The sequence below is a fragment of the Fibroporia radiculosa genome (genome assembly GCF_000313525.1).
Source record: "Fibroporia radiculosa TFFH 294 genomic supercontigs, scaffold722, whole genome shotgun sequence".
In the NCBI taxonomy this organism is placed as follows: domain Eukaryota; kingdom Fungi; phylum Basidiomycota; class Agaricomycetes; order Polyporales; family Fibroporiaceae; genus Fibroporia; species Fibroporia radiculosa.
In genome coordinates this window covers 1-21,348 of record NW_012133238.1, presented here as the reverse complement: position 1 = coordinate 21,348, position 21,348 = coordinate 1, and the positions used below count along the sequence as shown (strand labels likewise).

The 21,348-nt window shown below is 52.3% G+C and overlaps 8 protein-coding genes across 8 annotated transcripts; 5 read left to right on the top strand and 3 right to left on the bottom strand.

The window, feature by feature from the left end:
* Positions 1-1,155: 1,155 nt before the first annotated feature.
* FIBRA_01583 (uncharacterized protein) lies at positions 1,156-3,323 on the top strand (the record flags this gene model as incomplete). Its single annotated transcript, XM_012323458.1, has 7 exons — positions 1,156-1,399; positions 1,450-1,485; positions 1,801-1,870; positions 1,929-2,451; positions 2,503-2,549; positions 2,605-2,899; positions 2,958-3,323. 7 exons carry the CDS (start codon positions 1,156-1,158, stop codon positions 3,321-3,323), a joined length of 1,581 nt encoding a protein of 526 aa, XP_012178848.1.
* A 465-nt stretch (positions 3,324-3,788) lies between these two features.
* On the bottom strand, positions 3,789-6,847 carry FIBRA_01582 (uncharacterized protein; the record flags this gene model as incomplete). Its single annotated transcript, XM_012323457.1, has 16 exons — positions 3,789-3,943; positions 3,993-4,033; positions 4,092-4,201; positions 4,261-4,417; positions 4,470-4,840; positions 4,890-5,009; positions 5,078-5,215; positions 5,267-5,276; positions 5,343-5,382; positions 5,439-5,576; positions 5,632-5,831; positions 5,883-6,264; positions 6,324-6,392; positions 6,447-6,488; positions 6,515-6,722; positions 6,773-6,847. 16 exons carry the CDS (start codon positions 6,845-6,847, stop codon positions 3,789-3,791), a joined length of 2,256 nt encoding a protein of 751 aa, XP_012178847.1.
* A 678-nt stretch (positions 6,848-7,525) lies between these two features.
* FIBRA_01581 (uncharacterized protein) lies at positions 7,526-9,572 on the top strand (the record flags this gene model as incomplete). Its single annotated transcript, XM_012323456.1, has 14 exons — positions 7,526-7,650; positions 7,700-7,860; positions 7,914-8,013; positions 8,065-8,095; positions 8,154-8,450; positions 8,519-8,643; positions 8,697-8,710; positions 8,770-8,834; positions 8,893-8,955; positions 9,011-9,050; positions 9,104-9,154; positions 9,218-9,232; positions 9,295-9,377; positions 9,438-9,572. The coding sequence occupies 14 exons, from the start codon at positions 7,526-7,528 to the stop codon at positions 9,570-9,572; spliced, it is 1,305 nt and encodes a 434-aa protein (XP_012178846.1).
* Positions 9,573-9,635: 63 nt separating this feature from the next.
* On the top strand, positions 9,636-10,011 carry FIBRA_01580 (uncharacterized protein; the record flags this gene model as incomplete). The annotated part of the gene is made up of 2 exons (XM_012323455.1): positions 9,636-9,795; positions 9,857-10,011. The coding sequence occupies 2 exons, from the start codon at positions 9,636-9,638 to the stop codon at positions 10,009-10,011; spliced, it is 315 nt and encodes a 104-aa protein (XP_012178845.1).
* Positions 10,012-10,134: 123 nt separating this feature from the next.
* Positions 10,135-11,750, bottom strand: FIBRA_01579 (uncharacterized protein; the record flags this gene model as incomplete). Its single annotated transcript, XM_012323454.1, has 8 exons — positions 10,135-10,418; positions 10,469-10,539; positions 10,597-10,626; positions 10,689-10,835; positions 10,885-11,024; positions 11,090-11,462; positions 11,516-11,585; positions 11,633-11,750. The coding sequence occupies 8 exons, from the start codon at positions 11,748-11,750 to the stop codon at positions 10,135-10,137; spliced, it is 1,233 nt and encodes a 410-aa protein (XP_012178844.1).
* A 421-nt stretch (positions 11,751-12,171) lies between these two features.
* Positions 12,172-14,218, top strand: FIBRA_01578 (uncharacterized protein; the record flags this gene model as incomplete). The annotated part of the gene is made up of 8 exons (XM_012323453.1): positions 12,172-12,361; positions 12,414-12,819; positions 12,878-12,966; positions 13,013-13,052; positions 13,103-13,458; positions 13,522-13,734; positions 13,787-13,860; positions 13,919-14,218. The coding sequence occupies 8 exons, from the start codon at positions 12,172-12,174 to the stop codon at positions 14,216-14,218; spliced, it is 1,668 nt and encodes a 555-aa protein (XP_012178843.1).
* A 1,130-nt stretch (positions 14,219-15,348) lies between these two features.
* On the top strand, positions 15,349-17,855 carry FIBRA_01577 (uncharacterized protein; the record flags this gene model as incomplete). Its single annotated transcript, XM_012323452.1, has 4 exons — positions 15,349-17,127; positions 17,176-17,477; positions 17,533-17,628; positions 17,681-17,855. 4 exons carry the CDS (start codon positions 15,349-15,351, stop codon positions 17,853-17,855), a joined length of 2,352 nt encoding a protein of 783 aa, XP_012178842.1.
* Positions 17,856-18,090: 235 nt separating this feature from the next.
* Positions 18,091-20,594, bottom strand: FIBRA_01576 (uncharacterized protein; the record flags this gene model as incomplete). Its single annotated transcript, XM_012323451.1, has 16 exons — positions 18,091-18,351; positions 18,412-18,514; positions 18,575-18,584; positions 18,640-18,659; positions 18,720-18,795; positions 18,847-18,863; positions 18,916-19,033; positions 19,328-19,441; positions 19,488-19,655; positions 19,718-19,791; positions 19,851-19,917; positions 19,969-20,008; positions 20,059-20,139; positions 20,192-20,221; positions 20,274-20,333; positions 20,385-20,594. The coding sequence occupies 16 exons, from the start codon at positions 20,592-20,594 to the stop codon at positions 18,091-18,093; spliced, it is 1,449 nt and encodes a 482-aa protein (XP_012178841.1).
* Between the last annotated feature and the right edge of the window lie 754 nt (positions 20,595-21,348).

Sequence of the window (21,348 nt, the reverse complement as noted above, 5' to 3'; positions counted from 1 at the left end):
ACATTTAAGAGTTGATATGATACGCACGCGCTGCTGCTCCCTTGCTTCTTGTGTCTCTTCCAAAAGCTTCTCTACAGACTCGATGTTCATTTCTTTATGGATCTCTTTGAGCACCTCGTTCCCTTGTTGTAGACCATGCAGGACAGACACTTCAATCAAAGAGAACTCTATTGTGGACACCTGCACCATGACCGTCGGTTATCGTCACACAACGATGCTACAACAGCAATCCAGATGTACCAGATTCTCTAAGTTCTCCAATTGTCCATCTGTCTTCGTGAGCAGGCTTTCTTGATATTTGCGTTTCCTTAATGCAAAAAGTGCGCGGTCCTTGCGCCCCACTGCCAGTTGTTGTTTCGCTATCTCATGCTCGCGTTCAAGCACCGCTTGGATCTTGAGTGCACACGGAGTTGTGAGTTGCTTCTGATAGACATCGTCATTGTTCGTACCTTCTTTTGATATTGCCTAACCTTGTCTCGCTGTAATTTCAAGCTGCAAGGTAGACGTTGGTCTGCTATCGGCAGCGTACCAAACAATTCTGACTAACTCCAAAATGGCGCGATCTTGAGCCGTTATCTTCGGTATTGACTGTTTTCCGCCCATCCCTAGGAAAGACCGTTACTAAGACCTCGGCGTGTATGACAAAACTGGTGCGCAGTGCTGTTTGAGAGTCGAAACAGAGTGGAACAGTAGCAATCCAGCAGTCTAAGAGTGCGGCGCTGAAACCAGATGCGGTGACGATCGTCGTGATGCTTACAAATCAAGCCGTTCTAATCTGCCTCCGCGACGCACCACAGACGTTATAATACTCACCACCATTATGTATAAAAATATTCATGGCTACGAAGGACTGTTTGAACGTCTGGAAAGCGGCAGCGCGGTGCTGGCTTGGCATTTGTCTTACGTTCATAATTCTGAAGAGCCTTTTTGACGAGCTCCGCCGCTACGGCACTCCTGATCCGAGAGCGATATCGCTGTGGGCGCATTCCCGGTGCAACGATAAGAACCATTGTCCGTTATTATTAAGCCATCAAACCGTTTGTCATAAACCAGTTTGTCATAAACCGGCGAAGCTGTTTATCATAAACGCTGCATGCATAAATTTATGCATTGCTCTGTGCATGCCTCCAGTTATTGCGCTCGCTTTTTCTAGACATGGGAGACAATACGCTCTTAGCCAACGGCAACGGCAATACTCCTTTGCCAAGGACAAGTACCGAGACTCTACAGGCTGCCACCGCTCCGGAAACTAGTACAATTTCCCTTACGACTCCAGATACGACAATTGCACGCGATTTGGGCTTCCTTCCAATACCTAGACGACTGCGATACGACCCCGAGCATCCTGCACACTTTGGACTAGTAATAAATGCAACGTTTGGCTTTGCAAGTACTTTTGGTAAGTTTATCCTTCTCATTTATGACTGCCTATTGAACGGACTGCTACAGTTGTCGCAAATTTGTATTACTGTCAACCTCTCCTCAGTAAGTTGATGTTCGCGTTTCAATGTTTGTCAGCATTTGCTAGGCGTCGGACAAGAGACCGCACGTCCGTGATATAATTTCGCTTGTCTCGTGGTCCAGACATTAGGCACCCAGGGCTGTCTCGATTGGTGCATGTTATTTTGATGCGCAGCAGGGCAGCAGGGATCCTAATTTTCGATGAGGCTCCTGCATCGTGACGTCCGAGATGCTTGTTTTTGCTGCATTCATTAGACGGTGACCATCTAGTCTTGAGGATGCACGTCATCATGTATTGCGACCGTCCTGTTTCATGAAATACTGAACGAATTTCATCAGTCGAATTTTCAAAGTCCTTCGGAGTCACCTACGATGAAGTTTCCAGAATCCCCACATTGATCCAAGCAGGGTAATAAATCACTTAAGATGGTGCATAACATCTCTCTGACGCCTCTCCTTCTCGACAGTTACGCGGTTGGAATCCTTCTCATCTCCACCCTGGGCGATCTCGTACGGAGGCGTCCACTCATTCTCCTCCTTGTGTTCATCTCCGGGGCCCTCACCATTGGCTTGGCAATCACAAAGAGCCTGGTAGTCTTTGAAGCGCTGAGCTTCCTAGTGGGTATGACCTCTGTCGTCCCGCAAATCCTCATGCCTCTTGCAGCCGACCTCGCCCCGCCCGAGCGACGCGCCTCTGCGCTTTCGATCGTGTTGGCCGGCCTGCTATTCGGTGTACTCATTGCCCGGGTTCTGGCGGGCATCATCGCAGAGTTCGTAACGTGGCGTGCTGTATATTATTTTGCCATCGGGGTGCAATATCTCGTGCTGCTCATGATGTACTTGGTGCTCCCCGACTACCCTGCGAAGAACAAAGGCGCGACGTACTTTGGAATTCTGTTCAGCATGGCCAAATTTGCCGTTACGGAGCCGGTGCTCATCCAGGCCTATCTCATCAATTTGCCTTCGAGCGCATGCTTTACAAATTTCTGGGTAAGGCGGGACGGTTCACAATAATTTCCACGCTGAAAAATTTAATTACAGGTGACGTTGACATTCCTGCTGGGGGATGCGCCCTATCACTATTCGACGTGAGCTTTCCTATAGATCGCCATCTCTCGCGAAGCTTACATTGCCGGTACACAGGCTTGTCATCGGCCTTTTTGGTCTTGTGGGCATATTCGGGGTCGCCATGGCTCCCTTCGTGGGACGTCTCATCGACGGACTCATCCCATGGTTTGCTACCGTCACGGCCATAATGGCGCTACTTGTGTTCCAAGCTATTGCAGTCGGCGCGGACGGTGTAAACATCGCTGCAGTCGTGATCGTCTGCTTCGGGCTCGACGTCTTCCGGCAGATGGCACAGGTGTCGCTGACGACGAGAGTGTTCAGTCTCGACCCCAACGCGCGCGCGCGACTGAACGCGGTGCTCTTGCTCTCGGTGCGTCTGTTCCGACATACACGGCATTCGGGATTGCTCATGGACGGCTTTGTTTCAGCTTTTCATGGGCCAGGTTATGGGAACTTCCGTGGGATCGCAAGTCTTCACCAAATATGGCTGGCGTCCCGCAGCGGCGCTATCGGTCGCATGGACTGGTTTCATGCTCTTCATGATATTACTTCGGGGTCCGCACGTACCGAGATACACTTGGCTCGGCTACAAGGGCGGGATTGAGGTCCGCAAGAGCAGATTAGCACGCAGTGGAGTAGATAGCGCTGTGGCTGCGGTCACTGCCGAGCCCGATGCGGCTCCTACCAGCGACGAGAAGAAGCGAGAAGCCTCTGATCCTCCAAATTGCGGTGATGTGGAGAAAGCGCAGATACGAGAGAAGGACAAAATCGAGGTTGCAGAGAATAGTGAGTAATATGTATTATGGCCAGATATCATCTGATTCGAGAAGTCCGCTCACATCACTGTTCAGAGGCGTAACAGATTAGATGAGGATCTTGGATCTTAGATGCTAGACGTATATTAGAGCTGCTTAATCCCAAATTTCATTGTAGCAGCGCGGCTATTATAACATGTATTCTGTTTCCTCACTGGTGGTTTTTTCTAAGATGGTCGTTATTAGCTTCAGTGAACCACCCAAAATCTGCCCTAGCTTGTTTTCTTCCGGGGCGATCGTGTATGGCACTCGTCGTCGAATGGCCTATGGGCATGGCAAAACTACTTCGAAAGACTGGGCAGGAGTCGGGGGAGCATTGAAAGCAAGATAAATAAGGCTCCAATTCCTACTCCTAAGATACAAAGCAGAGCGAGATAGCGTAAGTGGATACAGTCAGTAAATTGGCGCCGGAATGGAGGCGGCAGGATAGTGTCGGGTGCGAGGTCAAGCCACCCCCGCCGGGCGGATGTTGGCAAAACCATTTGTGTCGCTACTCGACACATAGCCTTGCTGTGGCGATGGCACACTCGAGACCTGCATAGCATAGCTTTCGCCGCAAATTTGGCCAATAAAATCGAACAGCATTCTAGCGTAGCGGTCTGTCAAGACGCATGAGCACGCAATGATAGGTAGTGATATCGCACGTACGAGCCAGCGGGACATGCTCGCCCACTCTGAAGAGGACCATTCTAAGCACCAAAATCGTCATCAGACTCCGCGAGCTCCGAAAGTTGTAATTCGTCTTACAAGATAAAGTCGACTTCGCTTCGGACGGCAGTGGTCATTTCCTCGCTGTTGGAGTCGATGGCGGCGCGCAAGAAGCGAACCAGCACACGCCCGGCCATAAACCAGCACATCTGCATCGAGGTATGAAAGCAGTCAGATACTTGCGCTCCGCGTCAACTACCACACGCACCACAGGGAATAGCCCCAAGAGTTGCAAGTCATAACTGGTCGCGCATATGCTATATAGTAACTCTAGAATTGCGCGCGCAGCTTGGAGGATACGACAAGATGATCTGCACGAATCCCGTCCAACAATGGCGTGAGGCTCGTGGAGGAGGATGTCAGCACTGGGCCAAGTGCATCAGCGGCATTCCACGCACTATGAGGACATGAACGTACAGTTGTGCCGACAAACAAGCGGCATACAGGAGGGCGTCCACGTGATCCTCCAGCGGGTTTTTGCAAGAATTGGGGAAAGATGTTTTAAACAGAGCTACAAGCTGGTCTATCTCCATGAATGCAGGCGTCTCGCGAAAGTCCACGTAGTCTTTTGGACGTAGTATCCCCGCCAATGACGAAGGTCCTAATCCAATGGTCGACGCATCTCCGGTATGAATCCGGTGACGGAAGCGCAGGTTGAAGTTCTTCACTTTTGACAGTAGCATGGTCCCTTTGATGTATAAGATGAAAGAGTCCGTCTGGTCGTCAGGGTGCACGAGGAGAACGTTGTTGTCGTGTGACCACTGTCGCTCTTGGGGCACGACAAGTATCTGGGAATGTTCAGCATGAAGTCGATCATGAACACACCGCGCCACTTACTCCCTGCTCGAACTGGTCCCGACGAAGGGGAAGCAGTTGAGATACATCCTGATCATCCAGTGTCATTGCCCAATTATTCCCAACTCCATGAGTGCGCTCGATCGCATAAGCTACAGATGCCTGATGATCAAAGGCTGGAAATATGATAGTCGATCCTACTTGCCTATCCAAAAAGTGTTGCGTCTCACTTCGTCTTCAATGACGTCTGTTGCTGGCGCCAATAAAGACGTAGGCCTCACTGTCTCCGCAATGGAGTGAAACGGGGGGCAGACGTTGAGACCGCACGGGAGCGCATATCGGAGTGCATGGGAGGTGCACAAGAATGCCTAAGAATTGAAGTGAGGATCGACCGGGCTAGGCGCAGGAAATCCGCTTACATCCGCCCATCTAAACATCAAGCGATATCATATCAGACGAATGATGTGCAAGGACAAATTAAGAACGTGCACTCACTTGGCATTGCACCAGTACCACCAGGCGAGCACCGTGAGTGCTAATATGCAAAGGTCGAGTCTTTAGCATTCGGGGGCTGCGTCTCGAAGAGCTTACCTTGTACATTTTGGAATAATTCTCTTCCGACGTCGATCGCGGATTCTGAGGCTGCCTTGGCGTGCTTGGCCTGGATTTCTGAAAATGAATCAGGTATCCCTTCAGCCAACTTGTACTTGTCTGGAAATATTTCATCTGCTGACGTGATATATAAATCCAGCACCTTCAAGTTATAGCAGTGCTAGACACTCACAGGGAGAAAAGGCCGCTGATTGTGGATTGGTCGGACGGGGCAAGACCGAGGTGTACATGCTACCTACGGCACATATGGCGTGGAGCACCGACGCGGCTGGGAACTTAGGGTGCGTCGGAGGTAATGTTAGCGAGGCCATGAACGTCGAGTGGTGGAACAATTTAACGGCGTGGGGGTAACAAACAAAGAACGTATCAACACTGGTAGATGTAAGCAGGGTGGATCGACATGTTGAGATCTTGGAGGCTTACAGATGACGCAGAAGAGGAAATTGGGGGAGATTCCGAGGCCAGGCGTTGTAGGAGATGCCCGTGGCAGGATCCATGCCGTTTATCATGGCGGTCGGCACGGCATCATTCAACAGGGGCGAGGAGGTCGACCCGACGCGTGAATCCGGCTCGATTGACGTAGAGACCGTGCCAACAAGGCTGGCTATGTCTGCCAAATTATCGAGAGTATTCTCTGGGAATTGATTAGGGAATGACAGACTGTTGCCGACATCCGGTTGGAAGGGGCTGTTGATCGAGAGAGCCTGGGCTAGGGGATCCCGGAGCGGGTTCGTGACATCAGTGGCAAATTGTTTATGGAAGCTCTGGATTCGATCTTTCTCGCGCAGCAACGTTTCCAGCTCGTCTATGCGGAATGCTCGGTCACGACGCCGAGATGAACGAGGAAGGGATGGTTCGACGTACTAATTCTATTTTCCAGACGCTCAAAGCGAGTATTTGGATTCTCCGGAGAATCGACGCTCCCTGCTTCCACTACAAACCTGTATGAGAAGGGGCCAGCCAGTATGGGGGTTCGCTCGGGCGCACCTTCGTCATAGGTGCATTGGGGAAGAGCAGGCAACTCTGTGTCTGGTGCGGCATGAGTGAGTGCATACGAATGAGAGCGGACACAGGTGGAACAAGGGCGTTTTGCGTCGCTGTTGGGAGGATTGCGGGGTTAGTGTGCTCGGGGATCGGGCAAGGGCCGAATGGAAGCGGCGGACCATTTCTAAAAGGCGGGGAGGAAGCGGGTAGGTAAGTCGGGTGGGAGGACGGAGACCGAGAGCGACTGACCAGTTTGCGCCTACGGCACTGATGGCAGGCCTGCGAAGAGGTGAGGATACAAAAGCGAGGGGTCGGGGACGGGGACGGACCTGGTTTCTGCGCAGGGTGTGGAGGGACTGAGGAGGCGAGGGAGAGTTGCGAGAGGTGGAGGAGACTTTGGGCATGGGAGGAGACAGCGAAAGCGGCGAGCGCAGGGCTTTGTCATTTCTGGCGCAAGCTGAGCAGGAGCCGCCGCCGCCGCCGCCGACAGTCGCTTGAAGCCTCCGGTCGACACGGACGCTGCAGCCTGTCATGTGACCTTCTCGGTCTCTACGCACTGTTGGTCCCCGGCGACGCCCACGGCTCCGGGCTCACCTCCAGGCTCCATCTCAGATTGTCTCGGAGATGCTCGGCCAGGCTCAGTCCTCTCAAGTGATTTCCTTGTACCTTGCCCTGCACATATCCACGGGGCCGCACCTCGTCGGCAGGTCCAGCCAACAACCTGAGACGCAGCCTGCAGGGCGGGTCGCCCATCAGGATCTGCTCCAGCGCTGATGTCCGTTCTCCAAATAACCGGACTATCATCCGGAGACCCGTTTTCCGCGATAACAGCCCCCGCTCGAGTCATTAATTTCGAGTCTCTGCCAGTGCTCTTCTCCAGTTCCGTGTCCTCGTCTGTGCACGCGTCTGCCACTCTCAGCCTCCCAAAATGAAGATCAACTGGTCCAAGGTCAACCAGCCCGACATCGTCTTCCAGCGCTTTGCTAGCCGCCGCTCCCAGGTGTATGGCACAAAAGGCATGGTCGCAGCCTCGCAGCCGCTCGCCGTCGAGGCTGGCCTGGAAATCCTCAGAAAGGGCGGAAATGCAGGCGAGTCGCTCCATCCCCCCGATCGGCGCCATCCTCACTCCCCCACGCTCAGCCGACGCCGCCGTCGCCGTCTCTGCCGCCCTCAACGTCACCGAGCCCAGCTGCTGCGGCATCGGCGGGTCCGTATCCCGCCTGTCCCCCGCCCGCCCCGCTGACGCCCGCACACAGAGACGCGTTCTGCCTCTTCTACGATGCAAAAGCAAAGACCGTCCAGGCCATGAACGGCTCCGGCCGCTCCCCTGCCAAACTAACCATCGATTATGTTCGTCAGCAGGGGATCACTGGCAAGACGATCCCCGTCACAAACCTAAACAGCGTCACCGTCCCAGGTTCGTCCTTCCCCGCGTATCATATCCTGTGGCCGGTCCGACGCCCTCGTCAGGTGCCGCCGCTGCATGGGTGGACACCGTCGACAAGTTTGGCAGCCGCAAGCTATCCATGGCAGACGTCCTTGCACCGGCCATCCGACTCGCAGAAGAAGGGTGCGTGTACTTCTCATACCACTCGAGGGCCCGCACTGACGGCGGCTGCAGCGTGCCCGTATCGGAGATCCACTCGCACGCGGTGCGTCTTGCCTTGCAGACATCCCGATTGGCCTTCTGACCTTCCCCGCTGCGCACAGTGGCAGCGATCCGAGGATCTGATTAAAAGCGCGTCTCCCAGTGGAGACGAGATGCTTCTCAACGGCAAGGCACCACTCCCTGGCCAGATCGTCCGCCTCCCCAACCTTGCGAAAACATTCCGCTCCCTCGTAGAGCATGGCAAAGACGGTTTCTACAAGGGCAGGGTCGCCCAGGCCATCGTCGACCTCATCCAGAGTAAGGGCGGCGTCATGGAACTCTCCGATCTCGCCAGTCACGAGACCACCTTCGTGGATCCTATCAAGTACACGTTCCACGACGAGGTCACCCTTTATGAAGTGCGTCCAGCTCAGTCTCGTCAGAAAACATCTCGTGACGGTCAGACCAGTGCCCACCCAATGGACAGGGTATCACCGCGTTGCTCGCGCTCGGTATTCTCGAAAGCATGGAGGAGCAGGGCAAGATCCGCTCCCTCTTGGAGATGGAACACAACTCCACCGAGTATCTGCATGCCCTTGTCGAATCCCTGCGGTACACCCCATCATCCTTCTATATCTCTCGTCGCTGATCCATACGTCTCGCAGACTCGCATTCGCCGGTGAGTAAAGATTCTAGGGAATTTTCCAGCCTGATTATGGCTAATGCGTGCCGCAACAGACACCCAGTACTACGTCAGTGATCCTGATTTCATCCGCACGCCCGTCGCAGGGCTCTTGAGCAAAGTAAGACCCGTCATCCTGTCAGGTTGTTTTGTCTGCCCAACACCACCGCATTTGCCAGGAATATCTCGCAACTCGCGCTAAGCTGTTTGATCCCACAAAGACAAACCCCGAAGTCATCCACGTAAGAATTCAACGAGAAGCACAGGCCCAGATGTCACTGATATATCGTGTTCTAGGGAAACCCGGTGTTCTCTTCAGACACCGTTTATTTCTCTGGTAAGCGCATTTTCTCGGTAGCCTTTGGCCTGACACGTAACAGACTTGACCAGTAACCGACGAGTGGGGAAACGCATGCAGTTACATTCAGAGTAACTACGGTGGTGAGTGTCGGGACAGACTTGAACCACATGCGCCGACTCTGTACTGAAACGCGCTACAAGCAGGTTTCGGCACCGCAGGTGCGCCACGATGCAGCTCTTTGCCATCACCTCGAGTTTAACTCCATCTCTTTTCGCAACAGCTATCCCCAAAGGGTGCGGATTTACGCTGCAGAACCGCGGCAGCAACTTCTACCTCATCCCGGGGCACGCAAACGCGTTGGAGGTGCGTCCAGCTCCCCCTTGCAGTGCCGGCTGCGGCAGACGCTGACCGGCGCACGCGCAGGGCGGAAAGCGGCCATACCACACCATCATCCCCGCGATGGCCCTCCGCGGCGACGAGCTATTCCTCTGCTACGGTGTCATGGGCGGATTCATGCAGGCATGTGCTCCACTCCCGCCCCAATCGCACGCGCCGTGACTGACTGACCGACCCCGCCGCCGTGCCTCACAGCCGCAGGGACACGTGCAGGTGCTGCTGAACATGCTGCGCGGATTCACCGCACAGGCAGCGCTCGATGCGCCGCGACTGTGCATCTCCGCCGGCAGCCCAGACTCGACGGCAGAAGGCGTGGCGGGCGATATCAATAGCGAGGTGTACTTTGAGGAGGGAATCGCGCCCGAGGTGCTGGACCAGCTACGCGGTGCGCCATCCGTTTATTATTATTGTTTCCGCGCGAGCTAGTACTGATGCGGTGTGAGCAGCTATGGGACACGATGCACGCCTCGCGACGGGGCTCGGCCGCTCGCTGTTCGGGCGCGGGCAGGTCATCCAGAAGATCGTCGACCAGTCCGGCAGGACAGTATGGGCCGCGGGCTCCGACCCACGTTCGGACGGGCATGCGGCGGCGCAGATTTGAGGCGGGCGTGTGTGTACGATGCAGGGAGTAAAATACCCAAGATGTAGCCGTGTGCAATAAATTACAAATGTAAGATATCGTATGTCCTAGGGGACGTCCGCTTGTGACTGCGCCGCTGATCGCTCACATCCATCGCGCCTTCTGGCGTTCGTTGCCCTCCATGTGGCGTCGCCTGTACTCGCGCAGCTCGCGAGTGCGATCGCCGCCCGTCATCTTGCCCCACCCAGCGAGGGGGACGACGAGGGCGGTCAGATTATCGTCACTGCCCATGTCCTCTGCAAATCTCATAATTCGCTGGGCCGCATATTGCGGAGTGGGGCTTCCGCGCGCGAGGTCGGATATCTCGTCGTCCGATACGACAGAGGACACGCCGTCGGAGACCAGGGTGATGTGCGAGTAAGCAGGACCTAGGACCGGTGAGTCTGGCACGACAAACGTCAAAGGAGAGGAAATTCACCGTCGAGAAGCCCGGTACGGACTTCGGGTTCAGGGGTTACGCCGAAACGCTTATACCTCAGATCACCCAGGCTGCATTGACGAATTAGCTCAGTCTGAAGGTCGCCTGACACGTGTGTAGAGACTAACCTACGGGTATTGGCCAGTGCTCCCATCCACCTGAGCATCATAGTCGTTAATAGTGAGAAGACAAAATGACGAGTACAGTGCGCTCAATTTACCGCACTTCACCAAAAGAGTCCATGGCTTGTCCACTCCCCATCATCCGTCGAAGTCTGATTGCCTCTACGCGTGCGTCGACGTGATGGTTCTCAGTCATCGGAATCACAGCGCCGTTCTCGGTTGCGCTCAGAAGGACCCTAGTATCGCTATTGCACAAGTAAGTAACCTGCGATACTTCATTTAGAGGGAGCTCACCCGACATGAGCAACTGTCAGGGCAAGCCGTTTGGACGTAAAGAATGGGTTGACTGGATTGTCTAACGATTGCAGGAGGACCACGGACGCAGTCGCGCCACATTCCTGGGCCGCCTTCTCGATGCACAGTGTCCGGTCGACCTGATGCATTCATTAGCTCAAATGCCCTCACATGCAGCGCCCAAAATACCAAAGCAAAGACGAACTTCAAAGAACGCCAGTGTCGCTCGAGCCTCCAGGTCCATTTTCGTATCCGACGCGCCGGGGCGTACCCAGGGTGCGAGTGCGCCGCCTTGGAATCGCTTGAAGTATCCGCCAAGTTCAGTAGCCCACACATACAGATCTGGAACGTGCGACTTGTCCACGTTCTCGAACAGACCGTGAAGTTCCTGGCGAAGGAATTGGGATACGGTCGAGCCGCCGTGACCGTCGTACACGCCCACGAAGAGAACCTGGCGGGCAAGCGCAGGTGGGAGCGAGGTCGGGTCCCAATCAATGCGATGGGCCTTCCTCAAACTGCGGCGCAGTTCTTCGGGGTCAAGAGACAGGGCGACGTATGCGTAGAAATCCTCTTGCTGTCTGGGTGTAACAGGCGGTGAGGCGTGCAGGGATAAACGAGATAACGTGCATACGGTCGCTCGCCCCGTGATGATGCGACGCCTATGACTTTGGGGTTCTTGAGAGGGATGCGAGCGGTGCCACCTGAAGACCAGTCAGAAAGGCCGACTGATGCATATAGTCTGACTGACCTGGAGTGGAAAAGCGAATATAGTCATGGTAAGCAGCGCGGTTGTAAGCGGAATGAGGCCTGTGTCTGGAGGAGGAAGATAAGAGAGAAACGAAGGGGCTGGAGAGGCGTCGAGACATGTGCAGTCGATATGGCCATGGACCGAGGCATGGAGAACGTGCAGACCCAGGCCAAAGTGGCGGAGAGATTCAACTCGAGTGGGAAGCACAGACAGAATCGAACCAGGACGGACCTGGGAAAGCTCAGGACCAAACCGGGGGGCGAGGAGTCGAATCAGGGAACCGTGCCGCGCGATTTGAATTTGGACGCGCGGGCTATGAATAGAATGGGGATAGACGATCGAGCGAGAGAGAGGATTGGCTCCGTCCACACTCGTGCGCACCGTCCTCGAGTCCTTTCTTCTGATCCTGCATGCTCAACGAATGCCCTGCCGACGTCCCTTTTGCCGCCGACGACGTCCACGCTCCCCGCAATTCGTATAAATGCTTCCAACACGGTCCCGTAACTCCAGGCTAGCCCGGAGGAACTACGTCCGCCACCATGGTCCTCGTCCTCGCCCTCGCCCTCATCGGTGCCCTCCCCGTCGCTCTTGCCGCTCTTGCTGAGTCTGCATCGCCCTTTGCTGGCTCTACTTCCACCGCAGCCTTCCCTCCTCCCGATGTTACAGCAACATTGTACGACTCCTACTTTCCCGATGAGTCCCAAGTCGGCTTCCCCGGTGCGACCCCCAGTAAGTGCTCCCTCCTCCGCGTCGTCGAATCGAGTATTAACATAACGCACAGCTGGAGCAGAGCCCGAGGCGATCGCGACCGCCCCTGCAGCGTCCCTCAACTTTGACACATATCCAGTCATCGTACCCTCCTCCCAGTACACCACATCCGGTCCAGCATTTAACCCCATGTACCACTGGGGTAATCTTGGACCATGGTACTCTGTTGGTGGCGCCTTTGGCTTGCCTAACACTTCTCCTCAAATTCCGGATGGTTGTGAGCTAGAACAGGTGCACCTCCTGTTCCGTCACGGTGCCAGATACCCTACCGCGGGTGAAGCCCCCAGCGTCCTTGCTGCCGCTTTGCACAAAGTGGCCCAGACTACAGGCTTTACCGCATCGGGTCCTCTCGAATTTCTCAACACCTGGACCTATACCCTTGGTCAGGAGCTCTTGACTCCATTCGGTCGAGAACAGCCGTAAGTGTACTTGAAATAGTCAACACAGCGTAATCTACACTTATCCACGCTTCTGAAGGTTCCAGCTAGGAGTTGGTTTCCGAGTCAAATATGGGAGACTACTCGACAAATTTACAAGTATACCTGTCTTTCGAACGACTTCTATGGGTGAGTCGTTTCGCCTCACTGTCTTCCTCATCGTGCACTTATTTAGATATGCGGTCCGTTCAGATCGAATGGTGGCTTCGATGCAAGTACCCCACAGCTTCTCCGGAGAAATGGTCTAAACTTATCTAACCAATAGGTCCAACTTTGCGGCTGGCTTTTTCGGCATCCCACAGTACTTGACGTCCTATCATGAAGAGATAATCATCGAAGCTACCGGGTACAATAACACTCTTGCGCCCTATGATACCTGCACAGATTCGAACAACGGTGTTGGTGGTACGATAGGCGATTACGCTTCCGGTAACTGGACTCAGATCTACCTGAAGAAAACCACGGAGCGCCTGCAGCAGTACTTGACTGGGTTCACATTAACCCCCGACTACGTATATGCTATGCAGGCTCTTTGTTCTTACGAAACTGTATCTTTGGGTTACTCCCAATTCTGTGGTCTCTTCACAGAAGAAGAGTGGCGAGGCTTCGAATATTCCATTGGTACGTGACCTTGCAAATGCCTTTTGCAGTCAGCTGACGATGACTGACCCATATATTCTGTAGACTTATCTTTTTGGTATGGCCAAGGTCCCGGAAACCCTAATGCTGCTGCCAGGGGCGTCGGTTACGTCCAGGAACTCCTTGCACGACTTACCAAAACGCCGTTGACAACCTTCGACACGACTCTCAACAGTACCTTGGACGGGAACAGTATAACCTTCCCTCTAGATCAGCCGATCTATGCGGATGCTACCCATGATGTCGTCATTGCAACTAGTGCGTGTTATTTTTAGCTGCTGATGTATTTGAACTCAATCAAGTTCCTAAGTCATCACTGCCCTGAACTTCACATCCATGGCGGCCGGTGGCCCTCTCCCGTGGGATCACATTCCAGTAGATCACGTATGTGTTTCCTATATGATATTTATAGACGTATTGCTCATTTTCGGTATTTGTTCAGACGTATCATGTACAACACTTTGCAGCCTATGCTTCCAATCTTGTCGGCCAGGTCGTCTCATGTCCCGCCTCGACAGATTCCATCAAGGAGACGTTCATCCGCTTCCTACTGAACGACGGCGCCGTTCCGCTCACCGGAATTGCACACTGTGAAGCCGAGAACGAAGACGGCTTGTGTCCGCTCGCCAACTTCATCGAGGGCTTAAAGGAGCGCGTTGCTGAGATTGACTTTGACTACGACTGCTACGGGAACTACACCATTCCTACGCCTGATACGATTGTGAATGGCCGGATGATTTAAGGGTGGAATTGTTTTGGATGCCCAGTGGTGTCGGTGAGAGTCTGATCAAAATACTTGAAGTGTATATTACGAGTAAATTTGAGCTGAGTATTCATGACACAAAAAGCGCAGAGTGTGAACGCAACGTAATAGGGAAAATTGATGCATAAACTTCCTTTTCACGAGCTCGAATGAATGGGCCCTGCAGCATTTCACTTTGCAAATAGATGTTCGCGCATGTGGATCCGAATTTGACATGCTTGGACTCGGAGTGTCAAGCTGGCACCATTTGTTATGTATGCGTCGATTGAACACATCCACCCGCTTTATGCAACTTTTATCCTTTCGAGGCATCGTCAAGCGTTGTGGTCGCATTGTCAGGTGTATGACGATCCTCGCCTCCTGCAATGACTACAGCACTGAACTTCACAACCTCGGTCACAAGTGGCCCATAGATCATGTCGATCAATGAAGCATAGTCACTGGAGATCTCAGAGTTGGCATACGAGCACGCTATCGACAGAACGGATTGTGATAGACATGTCGCGTCCAACACCTTGCGCCCTTCAGCTCAAATCTCGTTGCACAAATTCTTTCCTGTCCCGCGGACCCACAGGGCGTACGGAATTGTTCATCTGCTTCCTTTTGAATGATGCCAACGCCGTACCGCTCACTGGCATTGCGCACCGCGTGGTCTGAAACAAAGACAGCCTATGCTCGTTCACCAACTGCCCTCAAGAAATGCAACTTGGAGCCGCATCGCACTAACTAAAGTGGGCAATTACACTTACGACCGCTATATTAATGATTCGGCACCTGATACAGACAGGTAGATAAAGGATCATAGCACCAAAACATTATGCAAGAGCTTAGAGTTTATACTGAAATAAAAATCCATGATTGATACCAGTCGCTCAGTGTTATAATTTGAATGTCCGAGTAGTAGTAGTACAATCAACCAAGAGCCAACTTCAAAGTCTGGCCATAAGATGGGATCTGATCACGTGAATAGAGAACCCTATATTGAGGTTTAGTTAGTCACCTGAATAAGAGGCAATCTCGGGTGCAGCGGCTGCATATTGCGTGTGCTTACGGCCGCACGCAATCTCACCGCCCGCTCATCACCTCTTCCTTCTCTCCTACTATCTCTCATGCTGAGCCGTTCACTGCGCGCGTCGGTCCTTGGCCGTGGGCGCATTGCCCCTCTCACAAGGACTCGGTATATCCGAACTTTCGCTACTCCTTCCAATCATCCTCCAACCCCGGAGCAGAAGCCGAAGGACGAGAGGAGTACGGAGAAGTCAGCGGAAGAAGTTGGGAGAAAGGCTTCAGAGGAGGTTTCGAAGGATGCCGAACATAAACCAGAGCCATTGAAGGGTCTTGAAGGCTTTTTTCAACGATATCACCAGCAGCAGTCTTCGCGGAAAGAGGACGAGCCCCACCGTGACGAGAAGGAGTCTAACAAACGACCTCCGCCGCCGCCGGACGGCAACAATAATGGCTTCAATCCTAACCAGCTTGCTCTCCTTGCCACCACCGCCGCCATATTCTATGCTCTTTCTAATTCTACCACGACGGGGTCTCGTGAGATTACCTGGCAGGAGTTCCGCACTGCTTTCCTCGACAAGGGCCTCGTTGACAAGCTGGTTGTTGTCAACCGAACCAAGGTGCGCGTCAAGCTTCACTCGAATGCAACAGGCACCATGTATCCCTCCGCACCTGTGGGCGGCGGAGAGTACTACTTCTCGATTGGCTCTGTCGAGGCATTCGAACGCAAGCTCGACGAGGCTCAGAGAGAGTTGGGTATTCCATCGCATGAGCGGATCCCTGTCGCGTATCACGAAGAGGTTTCAGCATTCAGCTATCTCCTCAATTTTGGTCCTACCCTCTTGTTCGCCGGCGTCCTGTTCTACCTTTCGCGGAGAGCAGGAGGCTCATCCAGCTCGTCGGGCGGCATTTTCAACATTGGAAAGAGCCGTGCACGGATGTTCAACAAGGACACGGATGTCAAGGTGAAGTTCAAGGACATTGCCGGTATGGATGAGGCGAAGCAGGAGATCATGGAGTTTGTTTCTTTCCTTAAGGAACCCGCTCGCTATGAGAAGCTTGGTGCGAAGATTCCTCGTGGCGCCATCCTCTCAGGTCCTCCAGGTACCGGAAAGACATTGCTAGCGAAGGCCACTGCCGGCGAAGCCAATGTGCCCTTCTTTTCCGTGTCTGGTTCTGAGTTCGTGGAGATGTTTGTTGGTGTAGGCTCTTCTCGTGTCCGAGATTTGTTCGCCTCAGCGAAGAAGAATGCGCCGTCGATCGTCTTCATTGACGAAATTGATGCCATAGGGAAAGCTCGTGGCAAGCGTGGCGGGTTCGGGGGTAATGACGAGCGGGAGAACACCCTCAATCAGCTTCTGGTGGAGATGGACGGGTTCGGTACTCAGGAGCATGTCGTCGTCCTCGCCGGCACCAATCGACCGGATGTTCTCGACCCTGCCCTGATGCGCCCTGGTCGATTTGACCGGCACATAGCTATCGATCGCCCGGATGTTGTTGGCCGTACGGGCATATTCATGGTGCACTTAGGTCCCCTCAAGCTGTCGAAGAAGCTCCCCGAAGTGGAAACATTTGCGCACAAGCTAGCTGTGCTTACTCCTGGGTTTTCAGGCGCCGACATTGCAAATGTTTGTAACGAAGGTGCTCTCCATGCGGCTCGTCACGGACACGAAGCTATTGAGGAGTCTGACTTCGAAAGTGCGATTGAGCGAGTGATTGTCGGGCTGGAGAGAAAGAGCAGGCTGTTGAGCCCAGAGGAGAAGAAGACCGTAGCTTATCATGAGGCCGGGCATGCGATATGTGGATGGTTTTTGGAACACGCAGACCCGTTACTCAAAGTTAGCATCATTCCTCGCGGTGTTGGTGCGTTGGGTTACGCTCAGGTAAGCATTGTTTCTTCCGGGGGACAATAAGCTCATGCTTGCACGTAGTATTTGCCCCCTGATCGATACTTGTTATCGACACCACAAATGCTGGATCGTATCTGCATGACGCTTGGCGGCCGAGTCTCCGAGGAAATATTCTTTGGCACGGAGAACATCACCACTGGTGCTCAGGATGATCTGCAGAAGATCACCCGTATGGCGTTTGAAGCTGTTGCTAACTACGGCATGAACGAAGTTGTTGGGCCCGTAAGCTATGGTGGTGCCAAGGCAACGGACGAGCGGTGGCAGAAGCCCTTCAGCGAGAAGACGGGAGAGATGTTGGATGCCGAAGTCCGCAAGATGATTGTGTAAGTGGTAATCCGATCCTTTTCGATTTTCTTTCACTTACCTCGTGGTGTGTAGGAATGCGCACTTGCGCACTAGAGATCTTCTGACAAAACATCGTGAGGACGTCGAGAAGGTTGCGAAATTGTTGCTAGAGAAAGAAGTAATTACACGGTATGTCATTGGCGATTGATACTGTTTGGAATTATCGCTGACTATTATACAGTGAGGACATGATCAACCTCCTCGGTCAACGTCCATTTGCAAATCGTAAGGATGCGATGGATAAATGGTTAGACGAAAACAGGAATCAGGAGCGCAGTGCACCACCACCACTCGAGACACCTGACGAGCCCGCACCTGTACCCGCTACGTCACCAATAGATCAACCACGGTTATAAGATCTTCATCTCGATAGTTATCCCATTTTCGTGGCCATGTTGGATCGTCGTACACGTTGGACTGGGCACATTGATGTAATTAATGCATTTGTATCCATCATAGTATCTTACAGCGCTACTCATAAAATCATCACTCAAGATATTTGCGACGAGGACATTGCTGCGTCAACGGGCTACGCTACAGGAAGTGCCTAACTGGCCGATAGTCTTACCGATTTAGTCACGTTGAGTTTATTTATAGGGAATATCGGAATCCGCTCCACTCGTCGCCCTTCTCCATTCTAGCCTCCTCTACGCTTGCAAAACGCCCGTTTCGCTCGTGGGCGTGTTTGTTCTCGACGCCTTCAATAATTTCATCTCGTTCACCTGCATCCCTGCGCGCATTCTCGCGTCGGAGCATAATATAGAATGCCAAGGAGCAAATCCAGCCGATAGCAATGTAAGCCAGCACAATGCCATGACCCATGCGATACCATGGTGCATCTTCTGAGCGATACTGGGGAAAATCGAAATACTTAGGAATTAAGGTGACTAACCAAGGTAAGCTTGAACGTACAATGTTCGAGGTCACGGCACCGTTGATATTAGCCCATCCTATGGCAAGGGCCAATGTAGCACTACGTTTGTACGATCCCTCGACATTGCTCGAGACCCAGGCACTATCAATGTATTTTAATCAGTTACAAGCAATGAACGGCACCCAAACGTTCAGAGCATACACTGAATTCGCTGTGAACAGTGATAATTAGTGTAATCAGATATAGCAAAGTTCGAATCCACTTACGGACGGTTGGGTATATAGCACTACACTCGGAAAATTAGATCTGTTGTAAAAGTGTGTAGTTTTGAAGTAGTTCGACTCACGCTGCGGCCAAAAACACTGCGAAGTAAGATAACGGAGGGCTACGTGAAGTCAATAGGATGATGTATCCCACTAATCCTGTAGGGAAACGCATGAAGAATTGTGAGAGAGAAAATGGTGTAGACCTACCTGTACTGAATAGTGTGCTGGAACAAAGTTCAGGAACGAATGATCAGAAAAGACCTGTGACATACATACATGTTAATGTACGCCCTCTTCCCTGTCCGGTCTCCCACAAAGCCCACAATAACAGTAACGAGACATGACCAAACGTACGGCGGCACAGAGAGTAAATTTGCAGTAGTCGCTTCGTATCCTGAAGGGATGCATCTTGAGAAAAGTTATAGGAAACAATTCGGGTGACATGCACCTAACTATTGACAAGATTAGTATCACTTCATACAACATGTAAATAAGTAGGAATACCTGATTGATAATGGTCGGCGTGAAGAGGGAGAATGCGAAGAGAGGACCATCGCTATGCACGCATATTAGTCGTCGAATGCGCAGACAGTGGCGCAACGAACTATCCCATGTAGATTCCCGCTGATGACAAGAACAGATAGGCATCCGCTCAGTGATGGTATAATCTGGAGGAGCAAAGACATACTAGCTAGCCAAGTTTTCCAGTCTGTCAAGCTTTGTTTAATGTATTTGAATTTGAAAGTCTCTCCTCCTGCACTAAATTTCGAGTCCGCTTGGAGTCGTCTGATGACCCACACGCCTGATCTATGGTGAGAAGACGCATGGCGAGAATTCATAGCACCAACGCTCTGTTTCGTTGAGGAATCTTGCGGTATCAGGGAAATCTTGGAGAATCCACAACGATGCGACAGCACAACAGACGGTGAATAGACCTTCGAGAATGAAAATCCATGCCCAGCCAGGTTTCTCGCCAATGCCGTCCATTTTATTAATTGCCACTGCCAAGAAGCCACCTACGAAGGTTCAAGTCGCCAAATAAACGTTAAGACAATCTCTAAACCTGGGAGACACGCACTGAATGCGCCAGCGATTGTGGCGGATGTGAAAAATATTGCAACGCGGGTGCCTAGCTCCGAACGCTTGTACCAGCTATATTTGATCGTGAGCCAATACCGTTTTATATGAGATGACAAGTAGAACACGCTGACCAGGAGAGGTAGTAAACGATACCAGGATAAAGTCCAGCCTCAGCAAGTCCGAGTAGAATACGTAAGCCTGTTGTCTAATGAGCACATGAAGGTAGAATATGGATTCCTCAGTGCCTACCAACAAGCCCTCCATAATTGTCAACAATGCCATGCAGTGTCTGAGACTTATGAGAACTCGTACCGTTTCGTGAAAAGCAGTCGCACTCACCATTGCAACACCCCATACAAACATAAGAAAAGCAAGCCATCGGGACGGCCGCAATTTCTTCAGAGCAACGTTGCTGGGAAGCTTAACAACTGATTTTAGTACAACATTGTCGTCATAGAGTGTAATCTCGAACCTCAAATAGTGCATAAGGAAAGAAAAAAACCTGTGCTTTGCATCAGTCATGCTACAGAGGCACTGCCAGGCATCCATCGCACCGTGAGGGCTATCAGATACTGTGTATTGTTTATGTGTAGGTCGGTCGTCATCCCGTACAACTGGTCGCGATGATGTTAGATGGATTCAAGAAGCAACAAATAGTATATTACCTTTGCATTACCTATATTCCCTCTATCAAGGAAGTTCAACAGGTAAAGGAGCGCCAACCATGGAACGGTGTGCCAGTCAATCCTACGTAGTAATCGACGCTCATCGACACCCGAAGTGTCGACTTCTGGTCTATACACACCGTGCTGGTGCACGGAGACAATTTCAGGATCGCTGGTGTCCTTCTCCAGGGAGCCACTCTTCACCGACATGATTGAGAAGAAAGAGAGAATATTTGTATAGCTTGACGCTTCGACGATAGAAGAACCCCAGTTGTGCTTGGCATGATAAGGACATTTCAATGGAGCACTGCCAGTGAATAGATGCCGAAGACATCAGCAGGTACTCCAGTAAGGCTTGCAACCTTACATCTAACCTGGGCTGCCAAAACAAATGACGGACGTGCCATGGACGATATACTGTCGGATCCATTCAACTTTCAGCAATTATCATGAGGATTTGAGGTATCAAGATCCCTGCAGGCTGCAGCCATACAATTTGTCAATCTGCCAGTGGTTGGATCACTTGTGGACGTGTGGACAGGCATCGCATCATATTGCCAAGTGTACTGGGCAAGCAATGGGCAACAGGTTCAAAAAATCCGCCGGGTGGTAACACTGAAAGAATGTGAATCAAGCAAACACGGGAGAGAGACCAGGGGACCATCCATATCGTCACTGTTGTATATGATTAAGTAACCCACAACACTGAATAACAATTCTCTTGATCACGACGATCGAGTCGCGCCGCGCGTTTGGTCACACGTCACAAGATCGAGTCCCCATCGAAAACGAAGTGGCGCGTCGCAACTTCAAACTACCAGAATGCGACACAAAAATATACTGGCGCAACCCAAAGAAAAAATTGTTGTTCACACACGCTATCCTATTACAGAGAATACCGAAACCCACTCCACTCGTCACCTTTCTCCATCCTTGCTTCCTCTACAGTGGCAAAGCGCCCGTT